This window comes from Triturus cristatus, chromosome 7 (assembly GCF_964204655.1).
Source record: "Triturus cristatus chromosome 7, aTriCri1.1, whole genome shotgun sequence".
Classification (NCBI taxonomy): domain Eukaryota; kingdom Metazoa; phylum Chordata; class Amphibia; order Caudata; family Salamandridae; genus Triturus; species Triturus cristatus.
This window is the reverse complement of record NC_140590.1, coordinates 1,170,366,852-1,170,380,103: the sequence shown is the minus strand read 5'-3', so window position 1 is coordinate 1,170,380,103 and position 13,252 is coordinate 1,170,366,852. Positions and strand designations below refer to the sequence as shown.

The 13,252-nt window shown below is 43.9% G+C and overlaps 1 protein-coding gene across 2 annotated transcripts in view; it reads left to right on the top strand.

The window, feature by feature from the left end:
• Window positions 1-13,252, top strand: part of CFAP119 (cilia and flagella associated protein 119) — a 123,225-nt gene that overhangs the window by 76,022 nt on the left and 33,951 nt on the right. Inside the window, exons 6-8 of one of the 2 annotated variants that reach the window (XM_085618459.1) lie at window positions 7,482-7,598; window positions 9,916-9,973; window positions 10,392-10,478. In XM_085618459.1, coding sequence (XP_085474585.1) covers window positions 7,482-7,598; window positions 9,916-9,973; window positions 10,392-10,478 — 262 coding nt within the window. Of the gene's footprint in view, window positions 1-7,481; window positions 7,599-9,915; window positions 9,974-10,391; window positions 11,597-13,252 lie in introns of those variants that run through there. The other variant, XM_085618458.1, reaches the window with a different exon arrangement.

Sequence of the window (13,252 nt, the reverse complement as noted above, 5' to 3'; positions counted from 1 at the left end):
CCAGGATGTCATCGCTGCTCAGGGGCTCAAAGGTACAGTGTAGGTCCCCGGCGACTATGACATTCGCCTTAAAGGTGATTGCTGAAAGTTCGGACTCGAGAGCTGATACAGTGGGGCTTACTTGTGCACCGGGGGTTCCTCTAGCATAGATGTTGAATATTTCAAGGGGGAGTTGATGGTCAGCCCCTTTAATAGATATATGCAGGAGGTCATCAGAAATAGTTGCCTCTTAACTGCCCAGTTCAAGCTAATGTTAACCCAAATTGAAAGACCCCCAGAGGGTCGTCCTCGTATGGACCTAATTGCTGGAACGAAGAGGGTGGTAAACCCTGATCTATGCAGGGGGACCAGACTCCAGGTTTCCTGAAAGAGGATGAGATCGAACTTATCGATAAAAACACTCCAGACAGGATCTATGAGGTTCCTCCTTAGCCCCGCGATATTCCACGATAGAAACTTGAGGACACCCGAGGGGATGGGCATTAAGGGGGACCCCATGTTCATCAACATGCTAGTTTGACACCCCTCGTCTGCTGCCAAACTATCATTAGTTTCACCCAAGTCATTTAAAGGCAAGTTAGGACCAGGGGTGGTGTTCTGAACTGACCCCTCATCAGAGTGAAATGTAGGTAAATGTAGGGGAAGACCTATGTGTAGATTGGGTAGTCAGTCCACTTGTCTTGAGCCAGAGTCCTCTCCCTCCCTCTGATGAATCCAAGCAGGAAACCTACGAATCTGGATTGAGGAATGAGCGGGAGGTGAAGTACTATACTCAAGCAGAAGTACATTTTCTGCTAAGGTAGGGTCCCTGAAAGCAATCTCTACACAGTCAGTGCTAACATCCACCCGTGAAAGCCTCCTTACCCTTTTGATGTCCTCTCTGATGATCAATCTACATTCTCTTACATGTCTCAACCAATGTATAACTTTGTTATGTAAAGATGCACTGTTTTCGACAGCGCACCGTGGTGGCAATTTCGGGGCGTGGGTCATGAAAATAGGGGGGTTAACATACGCGGGATAGGAGATGGCCGGGTGAGTTGGAGTGTGGGGTAGTAGATTGTTATTACCCTGTCTACGAGGTAGAAGAAAACTAGAGGTGCACCTAGAGGGAAAATTTACATTAGATACGCTTACTGGCTCAGAGCATCTTATCGTATCTACATGTGGCTTGGTATGGCCTTTTGCTCTAGTGTTATTATCCTCGTTGTAAGCTCCCTCATATACATGGTCAGCATTAGTTTTCGGGGGAATTAGCTTAGGTAGAACAGACTTCTTCATAGGGAGGGCGGCCCCAGAAGATGGTAGATCGGGGAAGGAGCCCTGCTCATAGTAAGGCTCTCCACCCTCTTGCTAAGATCCGCCACCAGCTCCTCTAATCTCTCAATTCTACCATAGAGCGCTGCCAAGTTATCAGCGTCAGACCTGATAGGAATCTCGGGATCCGCTATAAGCTTAGCAGCAGGGCTAATGGGATGAAGTAAGTCAGGGTCAAGGGGGGCAAACCTATTAGAGCATAGAAAAGGTTGAGAGACAGAATCGGGAGTAACTAAGACCACTTCTGGAACATTCATAGTGACCGTAGGCTGTATAGGAATGGGTTGAAGATCAGGAATAGTAATAATGGGGGTGGGGGTGGACCTTTGTTGTTTGGTCGAGCGCTGGGAGTGAAACATAGATGGAATTGTGCTGTTGGAATTTAGGGCAGTTTTAATTATCTGGCCCCCCACCTGCTCGTCAGCCAGCGAATCCTCACAGTCGTTAACGATCTCCTCTATTCTGGTCAAAGCGCTATTCATAGCAGCGTGGATACTTTTCTTAGGTTTTTTCCCCTTTTTGCTGCTGTTCATTGGACCCCCCTCTACGGCCTTCCTTTTTCCCATGATAGTAGCCCTACACCGAGGGGGATAGACACAAGCTGAGTGATAGCACACAAACAATTTAAGGAAACCAGCTCGTGGTTATGCGACAATATCCCGGGTCCCTCACACACTACGTAAAAGTCCTTTAACCGGAGCCCAGTACCTTGTCTCTTGGTTGATTAATTAACTTCAATGTGTGCGCGTTAGAGGGGTGGCACGGCCCGGCCTCCTCCGACCTCGGACGGCCCGCCCTTTGCCCGGGCTTAGCCCGGCGCCACCCGTGCGCAATCCAGCGACGCGGGGGGTCAGGTGGTTTTTGTAGTCGCCTCCAGGTGCGGGTGGTGGGTGGGGGCTTCCGGCCTCAGAGGCAGGTGTACCTGGGAAATGTAGTCTCCCTCCAGACCGCGGCCGCGAGGTTGACAGGCACGGCGGCGGGAGGGAGACACAAGCAAACCAGGCTGGTGAAGCAAAGGACACCGCTGAGGGACAGAGAGTCAGCACACAGGTCACCACGCCACAGGACGGTCAATGCAAGGTTGGTCCCCGCTCCGCCGAGGGTCAGGTGGTTTTTGTAGTCACCTCCAGGTGCGGGTGGTGGGCGGGGGCTTACGGCCTCAGAGGCAGGTGTACCTGGGAAATGTAGTCTCCCTCCAGACCGCGGCCGCGAGGTTGACAGGCGCGGCGGCGGGAGGGAGACACAAGCAAACCAGGCTGGTGATGCAAAGGACACCGCTGAGGGGCAGAGAGTCAGCACACAGGTCACCACGCCACAGGACGGTCAATGCAAGGTTGGTCCCCGCTCCGCCGAGGGTCAGGTGGTTTTTGTAGTCACCTCCAGGTGCGGGTGGTGGGCGGGGGCTTCCGGCCTCAGAGGCAGGTGTACCTGGGAAATGTAGTCTTCCTCCAGACCGCGGCCGCGAGGTTGACAGGCACGGCGGCGGGAGGGAGACACAAGCAAACCAGGCTGGTGAAGCAAAGAACACCGCTGAGGGGCAGAGAGTCAGCACACAGGTCACCACGCCACAGGACGGTCAATGCAAGATTGGCATAAAAGTGAATTACTTCCATTAGCCTTAGTTATCAAAGCGCACCGAGATCCAAAAAGGTAACCTCAGTGGACCCAGTATTGCCAGGGTAGTATGCAAACCCCTTTACTCCTATTCCCCCTCACTCTGTTTGGATCAACAGTTGTTTTGTGTAGGCTCTTCCATCCCCCCAGAGATACATGATGTTTTGCAAATATTCAACAACAAGACCACCAGTAATACAAATAGAACACTGACCCGCCTTGGTCTCATCATTATGGTGTGTGTTTGCACGAGATGGTCAATCAGAAGATACCATATTATTTTAAAAGTATTATGTTGCTCCTTCAAACCGTATGAAAATATCTCCATTGCTAGAACTTACCACAGTTTATAATATCATGGCATTTCCACTGCCAACAATAAATGTTCCAGCAGTAACCTCCCAAGACTTGATATTGCTTCTACCGAGGAATCCTGAAGCCCCTGCAGTATCACTCTTGTTGATTGCAGATTTGGGCAACCTAGGATTTGTTTCATACACCGAAGAAGCTCTTTTCAAAATCCTCCGATTCTCAGACAGTGACAACAATCATGAACCACACCTTCAACACACCCACTAGGGATACAATACCAACTATACATTAACTTGTAATAATGTGTTCTGTGATGGGTTCTTTTATAGACTTTTGAATATGTTCCAAGAAACCCCCGCTCCTCATCACCTTTCTCCCTGCTGAAGTTGTGTTCCTACGTGGTTTTGGGTCTCCTTTGTGCATTTGATTCTCCTCCTGTTCGTTGCTAAATGCTCACGGACGCACAGGAGGCACACTTGAGCATAGGAGATTTGAAGGCGGTCATATCCCTGGTCACCTTTCTGCTAAATGGATCCATTATCCAATGTTGTAATTGAGCATATGCGAGCCCGTAAGCGCTAGTTAATTTATAATCTAACTTGCAGTAGTCAAAAGATTTAATATCCCCCATAGCAACTCTATCTCTCTAATGTCTGGCATTTGTCTACCTCCATATATTAAAGGATCGGGCCTTCAAAGCAGGGATATCATCAGGGTTGTGATGAATTGCGTCAAGGTTCTAGTAACCGCACTAATATATACATTGTGTGACCGGGCCTTTCTCTGGAGCCAAACATTGTCCCATAGTATCCTTCCCACATCCACATGATCCATTTTGGACCCCTTTTTTGTCAGTTTCTTGTGCCATCCACATTTGTAGTAGATGCAAGTATTTTGCCTGATAATAGTGTCAGAAGTGTTCCTCTGTCTATCTGTAAGATCACAAGTTTAACATTGGGGATCAAAACCAGTAAGTGTGAAACATATATATTAATCTTGGCAAGATATTAATCTTTACCATGGTCAGTCGTACCAACCATGACAACGGCAATTTTCTCCACTTGCTAAAATATATCTGAATGCCTGCCTTACGCGGGGCCAATTTTCTGTCAGAAACATGGCTAAGGAGTTAGCAAGGTTAATTCTCAAATAACGAAGAAACTTCCCTGCACTTTGAAATGGGTAGACTAACTGCAATCCTCAAATCCGTGACAGCGTCAGATGGAACATTTCTGACTTTTCTTTATTCATTTTAAATCCTTCAAAAGTCTTCAACTGTGGGAGGAGAGACACTAACTCTCAGGCTTAGTTAAAGTTAAAAGCTTACCATCTGCAAATATCTTCACCTGTAATTTCTGTTTTCTTCATGGAAGTTGCTAGAGGATCAAATGAAAATGCAAATAAGAGCGGTTGGTCAAAGAGATCATCCCTGTTGTGTTCACCTATGCCATCTGACCAATTACCATTCACAAACATCCATGCTTTCAGATCTCTGTAACTGTAAAAGATTCAGCTGCAAAATCTGGCACCAAAGCCTATCTTGCTAACTACTAGCCAGAAGAAACCCCAATTGTCATGGTTGATTTTTTTTTTTTTCTTTCTTTTTCAACTGCTACAATATTTATATTAGCTGCAATTGTTACCTAGTAATGTTCCCTAATGTAGCCAGACACATTTGCAACCAGCTACTGCAGAAATGTATCTTACTGCATTATAAGAACCCTTGTGATTATTTTGGCATCAGTATTGAGGATTGTCCTCCTCATGTTGGGTGAGGATGTGGCGAGTGGACTTGCCAGCGTTAGCATTGCTAAGAGAGGTTCGAGGAGAGAGGGTAGGTAGGATTTAGAGGAAAGTGACCATTACGTTGGTTTGGAGAGGTTATAGACTAGATAGAATATGAAGAGGTTTGCAGATTTGGTGAAAGCAGTAAAAGACTGGAACAGGATAGGGTAGCTTATAACGGGTAGGCGCTTTGTTGGAGGTGAAAGCGAATTGGTGGGGTAAAGTGTTTGCTTTCTATCGTGACATTGTGACAAGGAGATTGGGTGATGGCCAGGAAAGTTAGTGTTTTGCAGTACGTTAGATAAATAGAAGGAGATGAAGGCAAAGGCTGAGGTGATAAAGAGGAGTGGAGGCTATTGGGAGTAAGAGTAGGATAAGCCAAAAAGGTGTAGCAAGAAGAAGAGTGAAAGTGAAGAGGAGTAGGAATGATACACATTCATACTGTCCAATGTAAAGGAGAAAAGGAAGGGAAGGAGTATGGGTGAGGGAAAGGTGGGAAGAGGCAGATGGCGAAGAATGGGTAAAGTAAGAAATTGGGTGAGGAATTAGGAAAGGAAGGGTTACCAGAGAAGCATAGGTGAGAAAGGGAAGCCATTACTACTATATACATTTTGAAAAACGATGGGCAATGTGTGCCATTGCATAACCAGATATTTGTATTTCTTGTAATACAGTTAGATTGCCTGGCCCACCATAAAAGTATAGGAATAGTACATTTTACATCTCTGGATTTTAAGGGCTTTCACATGAAAATTGGGCTGTAAAAATAAACCATTTGGCTGCATTATTTTAAAATACTATCGGATGGCAACACACCTAAAGTGAGTCAGGCTTGCTTGTTCGCTCAGTCCTATTGGAAGTAGGCATTTACAGCCCAGCACTTTTAATGTTGGCCTGCCACCACTCCCAATTTTGACAGGATTGTCCTAGAAGTTTCAGGAATGTACTCTTCGATAATGCAGCGATATTCAGCAACAAATGTATAGTACATGAAACAATCTAAAGGTGTTTGCTCTCATACATAATATACAAAGAGGTAGATGTACTAACGTTTTAAGGGGTATTCATGTAGCTCAGCTCTAGTTTTATCAAAGTAAGAACCATGAAGTGTCCTTAACCCAATTATCTGGAGGGTGGTCCGCACTGGGCTCCAAACTATTTCCAGGCCAGACCGTCCATGAAAGTCCATCAAATATCTAGGGCGGCTATCAAGGGACAGGATCACTAGTGATGAAACATGGGTGGTACCATAGGACCAGCAGTCACAAACTGAAAGATACACAACAGAAGGATGATTGACAACAAGCATGCCTTCCTGTGGAGGAGCAAATAAGGCATCTAGGACCCCAAACACACATTAACTCCACACCAGCTGTGGTGAGAGGCGACTTTCCTGCAGAAGAAATTGACATATCATGTGGGCACCAAGCATGGTTTTTTCTGTCCAAAATAATACACCAGAATTGCAGCTAAGGGTTTCTGACAGTGTGTCAAACTGTATCTAGTATCCAAATCTATTTCACCCTCCTGGAGTAAATCTTGACAGTTCAACCTGTCTACCCTTGAAAGTCATCTGTACAAATCGAATATTTTTGTTATCTGGTGCACCAGTGGAGGATGTCAGTCCCCACTATGAATACAACCAAACAACCACTGACTGTCTCTGGACAAAAGGAAAGGCCACATAGGTTCCCTTACAGAAAGCCTGAAGCTAGTGGATCTTGGGATACATGAGAATGCGCTCATATGGGGAAATCCAGCTATCCCCTGCCTCTCTCTCTCGCTCTGTCGCCCAAACCTGTATTCACATTCAGCAATACATAGTATAATACCACCTGTAAGACCACATGGTTTCACTCACAAAGGTGCTGGAATAGGTTGTATGTTTAGGATTCCTGTGGTCAGTGTATAAGACTTTTTCTTGAAGTGGGCAGAATGAAGTGAAGTGTGGAGCATCACAGGCAAAATTGGGACATTTCTAGCTAAAGTGATGTTAGCAAAATGAAGGAGGGACCTCAGTACCAAGTTCCTAGCTCAGGCTCATCCTTGCAGCCAAACACAATATCATCTCCCTTTCCTCTTGCACCGGGGCCCCCAACTCCCTTTCTGTAGTTGGTCCCCGGGTGTGGGCTTTGCTCTTTCCTTTGCCATTATGTTAATAGGGTTAATTTCATGAACAGCTTCATGGAGTGTTAGGTGGGCGCAGGGTAGGGTCAACCTCACCTCCTTCATCAATAGATTCACTCTCATATTCATAAGAAGTAGAATATCGCGACACCCATCCGAAAACATTTTTATAAATGACACAGCTGTATAATACACACTATATTGTCCTGGGTTTTCTGTGTTGGCTTTTTAAACCAGTCAAATAAATGGAATATAAAAGAACATGTGACTGAAAACACCAATGTAGGTAGATCTTTTAATTTTAATCCAATCTGTCTCCTCCTCAGCGTCCTCCATTCAGCATTGACCTCTTCAACCAGGAGCAGGTGCAGATAATCACGGACTACGTGGTGAACACATACTTCCGTCACTTCAAGCTCTACAAATATGTCTTCACCCCACAGGTTGGAGAGCTCGAGAGCGTCCCGTTTGGGCTAGGAAATGAACAATTGATGGGATGTTGTTTGGCACCAGATGCTGCCATATAAGGGTCATCCGATATCATGGGTAGTTTCCTGTCAGGAGATTTTGTCTGTACCACATTTAGACACAAGGAGCTATCTTGCATCTGTTGGCAAATTCTGGGATAGGTAGTTTGAAATTTTGGGGACAGCAGCAGCAGCCGTCCACTGACCCATGACATAATCAGATGTGGTTTTCACTGTCTTCAACATAAATGGACCATTGGAGGTTTTTGGAATTGAAATATGGTGGGAAGGAGGTCCATAACATGTTTTGGACAAAACGGATTTGAGGAGCTTTATCTCCTATATTTCCCCGGTTGTATTTTTTGGGTCCTTTTATTCATGGATTTGTAGGTATTGTGTAGGTACAGCACGCACACTACAAACTGCAGTCTTCCACAGTGCAGTGATTTTACTGTTCCACTGTCAGGATTTCGTTTGGCTGTCTGGAGCCAGTTATCATGAGTCTTTGAAGGAAAACATCTGTCGGGCTTTTTTAAAGGAGAACAGAGGGTGTTTATATGTTATTCAAAAAGGAGATTTTGCTTACTTTTGGGGGCTGTCAGCAGTGTCATTAACCCTCCATTGGTTTGCAACTGTATTGCGTCAGAATATGGTGCGATTGTCTCAGGAATTACACTGGAATTTACCTGCCGGACATCTGAACGTGCCAAAATAATGTTGATAGATCCTACTTCTGACTCCCTGTCAGAGAAGGATTCCCACAACAGGAGGCATTGGCTCTCTCTTTTCTTTATTAAGCTTTTGTTGAGTTTAACTGGAACGCGCATTGGCCATGTATTAGGATGTGCATGACTGATACACCGGGGCCCAACAACATGTGAAGGAGGATTTTTCTTTCACGTCACTGGACCCAAAATAAACTGCATCACCTCCCCATTGATCTACAGTAAAGAAAGGCAGAGCATGGTCTACATAGATTCAAAGTTTTAAACTTTATCTTTTTTTGATACGAGTATCTGGTACTTGAAGTTGGAGCTAACCAGTATGTGAGAGCTGGTCATGTATTGAGGCCTAGGATGAACAGTTCAGTCTCAGAGCCATTCTGTTTCTTTCCTCCTCCCCCCTCCACAGCTATCAAGTGGGTGAACAGGAGTGGAAGCATTCCTGAGATTACTGATTTTCTGTTACATCTTGGTTTTGTCACTTCAGAAGTGGGACTCAGGTTGCTGAAGAGCAATGATCACCTTGGTAGACTATGTAGGACTGCATTGGAGATGAACAAATATATGTATGTGTACATGTATGTATGTGTATATATATATATATAAATATATATATATATATACACACGCACACCCTTTCTGCTGCGAAGGAATGATTTGAACGAGGATGTGTGGTCCCTTGGAGTCTGTAAATGGACATGTTGCGTGGGGATAGTGTTTATTACAGTCAGCAAAACAAGGTAACTCTAGGGAGTACTCAGCTGCGATGGCAAGGATTTTGTTGAGATGAGGACGTTTTTGTTGCCAAGAGTGGCTGCTTTTAAAGGTTTGGTCATTTTCATGGCATTCAATCCATATTAGTATAGTACCATTGATTCCCTTCATACACGGTTACTCTTATTGTATTGTTTACCTTGTCGCACCTTACAACATTTTCAAAAGTGTTAGACAATTTCTTACTGTCATGTAAAGCTGTTTGCAGGTTTTTCCTCCTTTTGTCTGGGTGGTTTTAGTTCTTCTCACAGGTATGAATCCTAATTTACGGTCTTGGAGTAAGGTGCTAGTTCGATTCGTTGGACGACATCTCTTTCACAAATTCTGCTGATGGTTTTGACACTGATCTGCAATCGGCCAGGTCATTTCAGTGTTAATTGGCTTTCTTGTGGAGTAGAGTCCCATGCTTGTGTAAGGCTGGGTGTAACTTTGGACCAGGTCAATGAGGGGGGAGGTGCATGTTCTTAAAGGAAGATATCCTGGTGGTGGGCAGTTGGAGCTGATGATGGCGTCATCTTGATCATGAATTTGATAATGTTCCTGACTAACATATTGACAAGTGTACTAATCCTTGTGTATGGGTGGTTTGGGAGAGGCAACAAAGACAAATTAATTAATATGTTATCATTGTTTTTTGTACCATGTTATGGTCTTCTATTTTTATACCCAGCTCTGTCCTAACCAGTTGATTTGCTCACATGGCTATCATACACACCAGAGTTCACGCTGCTGGGCTCCACACATGGGTGCATTATTATGATTGCAAGCATACGTTCTGACATAGTCTCTCACTTCAGGTTCGGCTGGACATCTCAATCTCCTACGAAGGACTGGATGAGCCTGAAACCCTCATGGGTAAGTGACCTTAAAGGATTAGCTTCAGAACATGTTAGAAAACAGCAGGAAATGTAGTGGTGACTGTGGTCATTGATCTTACCAAGAGTATAGGAGTGCTGTTTGTGATAGTGTAGGAGCACAGGCTATGAGGGATGCAGCGATGCTTTCTGTTGGAGATGTTGTAGAGGATTTACTTTGAAGTATGGCACAGTAAGGTCTGTGGAGAATAATGTAGGAATCCTGCCTCCAGAAATGGCTCAGTAACATTGTGGGGATTGGTGTAATGATACTGGCTATTATGAAAGGTTTGGGGGGAAAAGTGAGTAGGGTGGTCAGAGCTACGGGCTGAATGTATGTGTCGGAGCAAAGGTCTATGTGTCTTCAACAGTCTCAATCCATGACCATGCTTGGAAACCAGATGATCTATCTCTTTCAGAGGAGCAGTCACCTCGAGACAGTGAAGAAGGGGCGAGTGCTGTGGATGAAGAAGAGACCACTGCAGAGAATGTGAAAGTTTTAGAAAGTAAGATTTGATCTAGGCTGGACCCAACAAGTTCTTAATGCTAAAGCTAAAATGTCCAGAAATACCAATCGAATTTTCAAGTTTTCTTCCAAGTTGGGTCTCCGGCCAATTAAAGAAATGGTAGAGATATACAAGGCTAGAGAAGTGGCTACTGCTGCCTATCGTGCCGGCCTTTGGGGGTATACCTCTAGTAAGCAATTGCAACTAGAGGAGAATAGTTTCACGAAAGGTTTACTCTGCCTACCCACTTCTGCTTCTAACTTTATAGTTCATCAAGAGTTGGGACTACAATATTTAGAGGATTTGCTTTTGGTAAAGCCTTTGCTCCTTGGTTTTCCATCTGGTCAAAGGCAGACTAGTTTCACCAAATCGATTATTTTAGACCGTTTAACTTTGGTCCATGCCTCACTTATTCTACTTTTAGCACTCTTTTTAGACAGTCAGTGTGGAATGATCTCTGAAGACCCTGACACTCACTAAGAATTGGATTAAAGCTACTTTTACTAGGCATAGGACGGATCTTAGAATGTGTTTGGAAATGATGGAAACAACAGTCCCCATGTATATGTCTCTTTCTTTGGAGGAGGGATATAAATGTTATCTGTTCTGAGTTACTAATAATCAACACCGATATGTGCTCACAAGTCTTCGTCTTGGCATTGTGCACCATCTGGAATCTTTTCCCTCAATGAAGTTGTGTCCACCACAGTCGATCCCCTGCCCATGTGATGGTATAAGTAAGCAGAGCACGATGCACTTTATACTATTCTGTAGTTTTTATTCTGCTTATAGGTGACACTATCTTAAACCACTTTTTATTGCACCGAATATTAGAAATTACAAAGCAGCCTTGCATTATTTGTTATTTTTAAATGACGATTAAGTGTGTTTTAACGTTGCTGTTTTTATTTTAGTGGCTATTAATTTGAGGAAAAGTATCATGTATTAGATTGTATTGGCCGGTGGAAATAGTTAATTATGTATCTGTATTATATCCCATCATGAATTATGTATTGTATTTTATCTTGCTATATTGTGCTGTTATAATTATGTTTTATGCACTTTTATGGCTGTTTTTTTTTTAATTAGCTGAATAAAGTTTGAAACTACTGACCTGATCTAGGCTTTTATCATGTTCTACTCTGTGATGTGTTGTCCTAAGTAAAAGGCAGGCACTGGTGTTGGAATGGCAGGCACACATCCACACCCATCCCTGGCAGAGCTTTCATAGACCATCTGGGAGGCTCCTTCCGTTGCTGTTGATTAGAAAACAGGATTTTGTCCAGGAAAAAGAATCTGCAGTTGGTTTCACAGTTATTTTACCCGGTGCCGGTAAAGCAGTTACTTTGTGTGACCCCTAATTTCTTGGTGACCAGGTGGCTTGGACCTAATCTTGATAACTATAGCTACAAAAATACACTAATCAATGCAGACTGGAAAAATAAAGACCAAAACACCTACCCGACGTCATGTATGTAATACAACCATGAAGAATGTGCCCTCAAATGTGGTAGGACTGGAGTTAGAATAATGTAACCCACTTCTATAAAACAGGAGGTCTCAAGTGAGTGTGGATAGATGTAGGAATTTATAACATTTGTGTACAGTCTTGATTTTTCAAGTCTACATTCTTCGTATCTTCTAGTGATATTCTTTTAAATCTATATTTTCAAATGGGGCCCGGCGGCCCTTTTTTCCTCTGTAGCAGTTACATTCTTCCTTGGTTCTCTACAAAGCATGTCCAGCTTTTCTTTGTTTTGTGTGTCTAAATATGATGGGGTCTCGATCAATCACTGTTTTCAATGTTCAGGGATCAAAATTTAAGTGTATACTGGAGGAAATTCTCAATCAAGCGCACACAAATGTCTTCAACAGCTGCTTATCTCAACAAGCTTATTATGCTAGCAAGATATAAATATTGTTATCTGCCTAAAGTTCCCACTAACTGTCATTTCATTGGGAGATGCACTGATGATCTCTATCTAGTCCACTCCAGGACATAATTTTTGAGATGTTGCAATCCCGATGGGGCTGCAAATGGGAAAATGTCACGAGTGAACATGGAAAGGCAATACTATGCTGATTAAATGGCAACTTTGTAGACTTTCTTTCCACGAAATGTAAATATTTGGCTGTTCCCTGTATAGCCCGCATTACTATCAGGAGGCATTTGGTTGGAGACCACAGGAATGATGAATGTGCACCCTACACATACTGGCTTAACAAATAAACTAGCGTCAAGTGAACCATCTTGAGTATCCCATACTGTCTTTTTTAGACCAGGGATACTCAAAGTAGGCCCGAGGGCTGCATGCAGCCCTCCTAGCCTTTAATTGCGACCACCTGGTGAACAGCAGCCCTATGCTGTTGTTCACTTGACAGAGCAGGAACATTCAGAAAGCTGTGAAATGGTCATATTTCATTTGCACATTAACTAAACTGAAGGTAAAGAAGCAAAGAATGTTTCTTAGACAACTTATCTTTAGCATGCATCTACTTTGCACTCCCCTAGGCTCACCTTTTAACACCCCAACCCTTGACCTGCTGGCATTGGTGTGGCCCTAAGGAAGCCACAGACAGTACTGTGTGGCCCCGGATAAATATTTACGAGTGCCCATGTTCTAGACCATCTGGCAGCGTTTATTGCTCATTGAGTTGAGCAAGCAGCATACCACAGGCTGGCATGCATGCTGTTGTCTATGCTTGGAGACTTTAGGTAGACTAGAGGTACAGTTTTAGTCAATCATTCAATTCGAGGTTCTGAGGACGCTGGC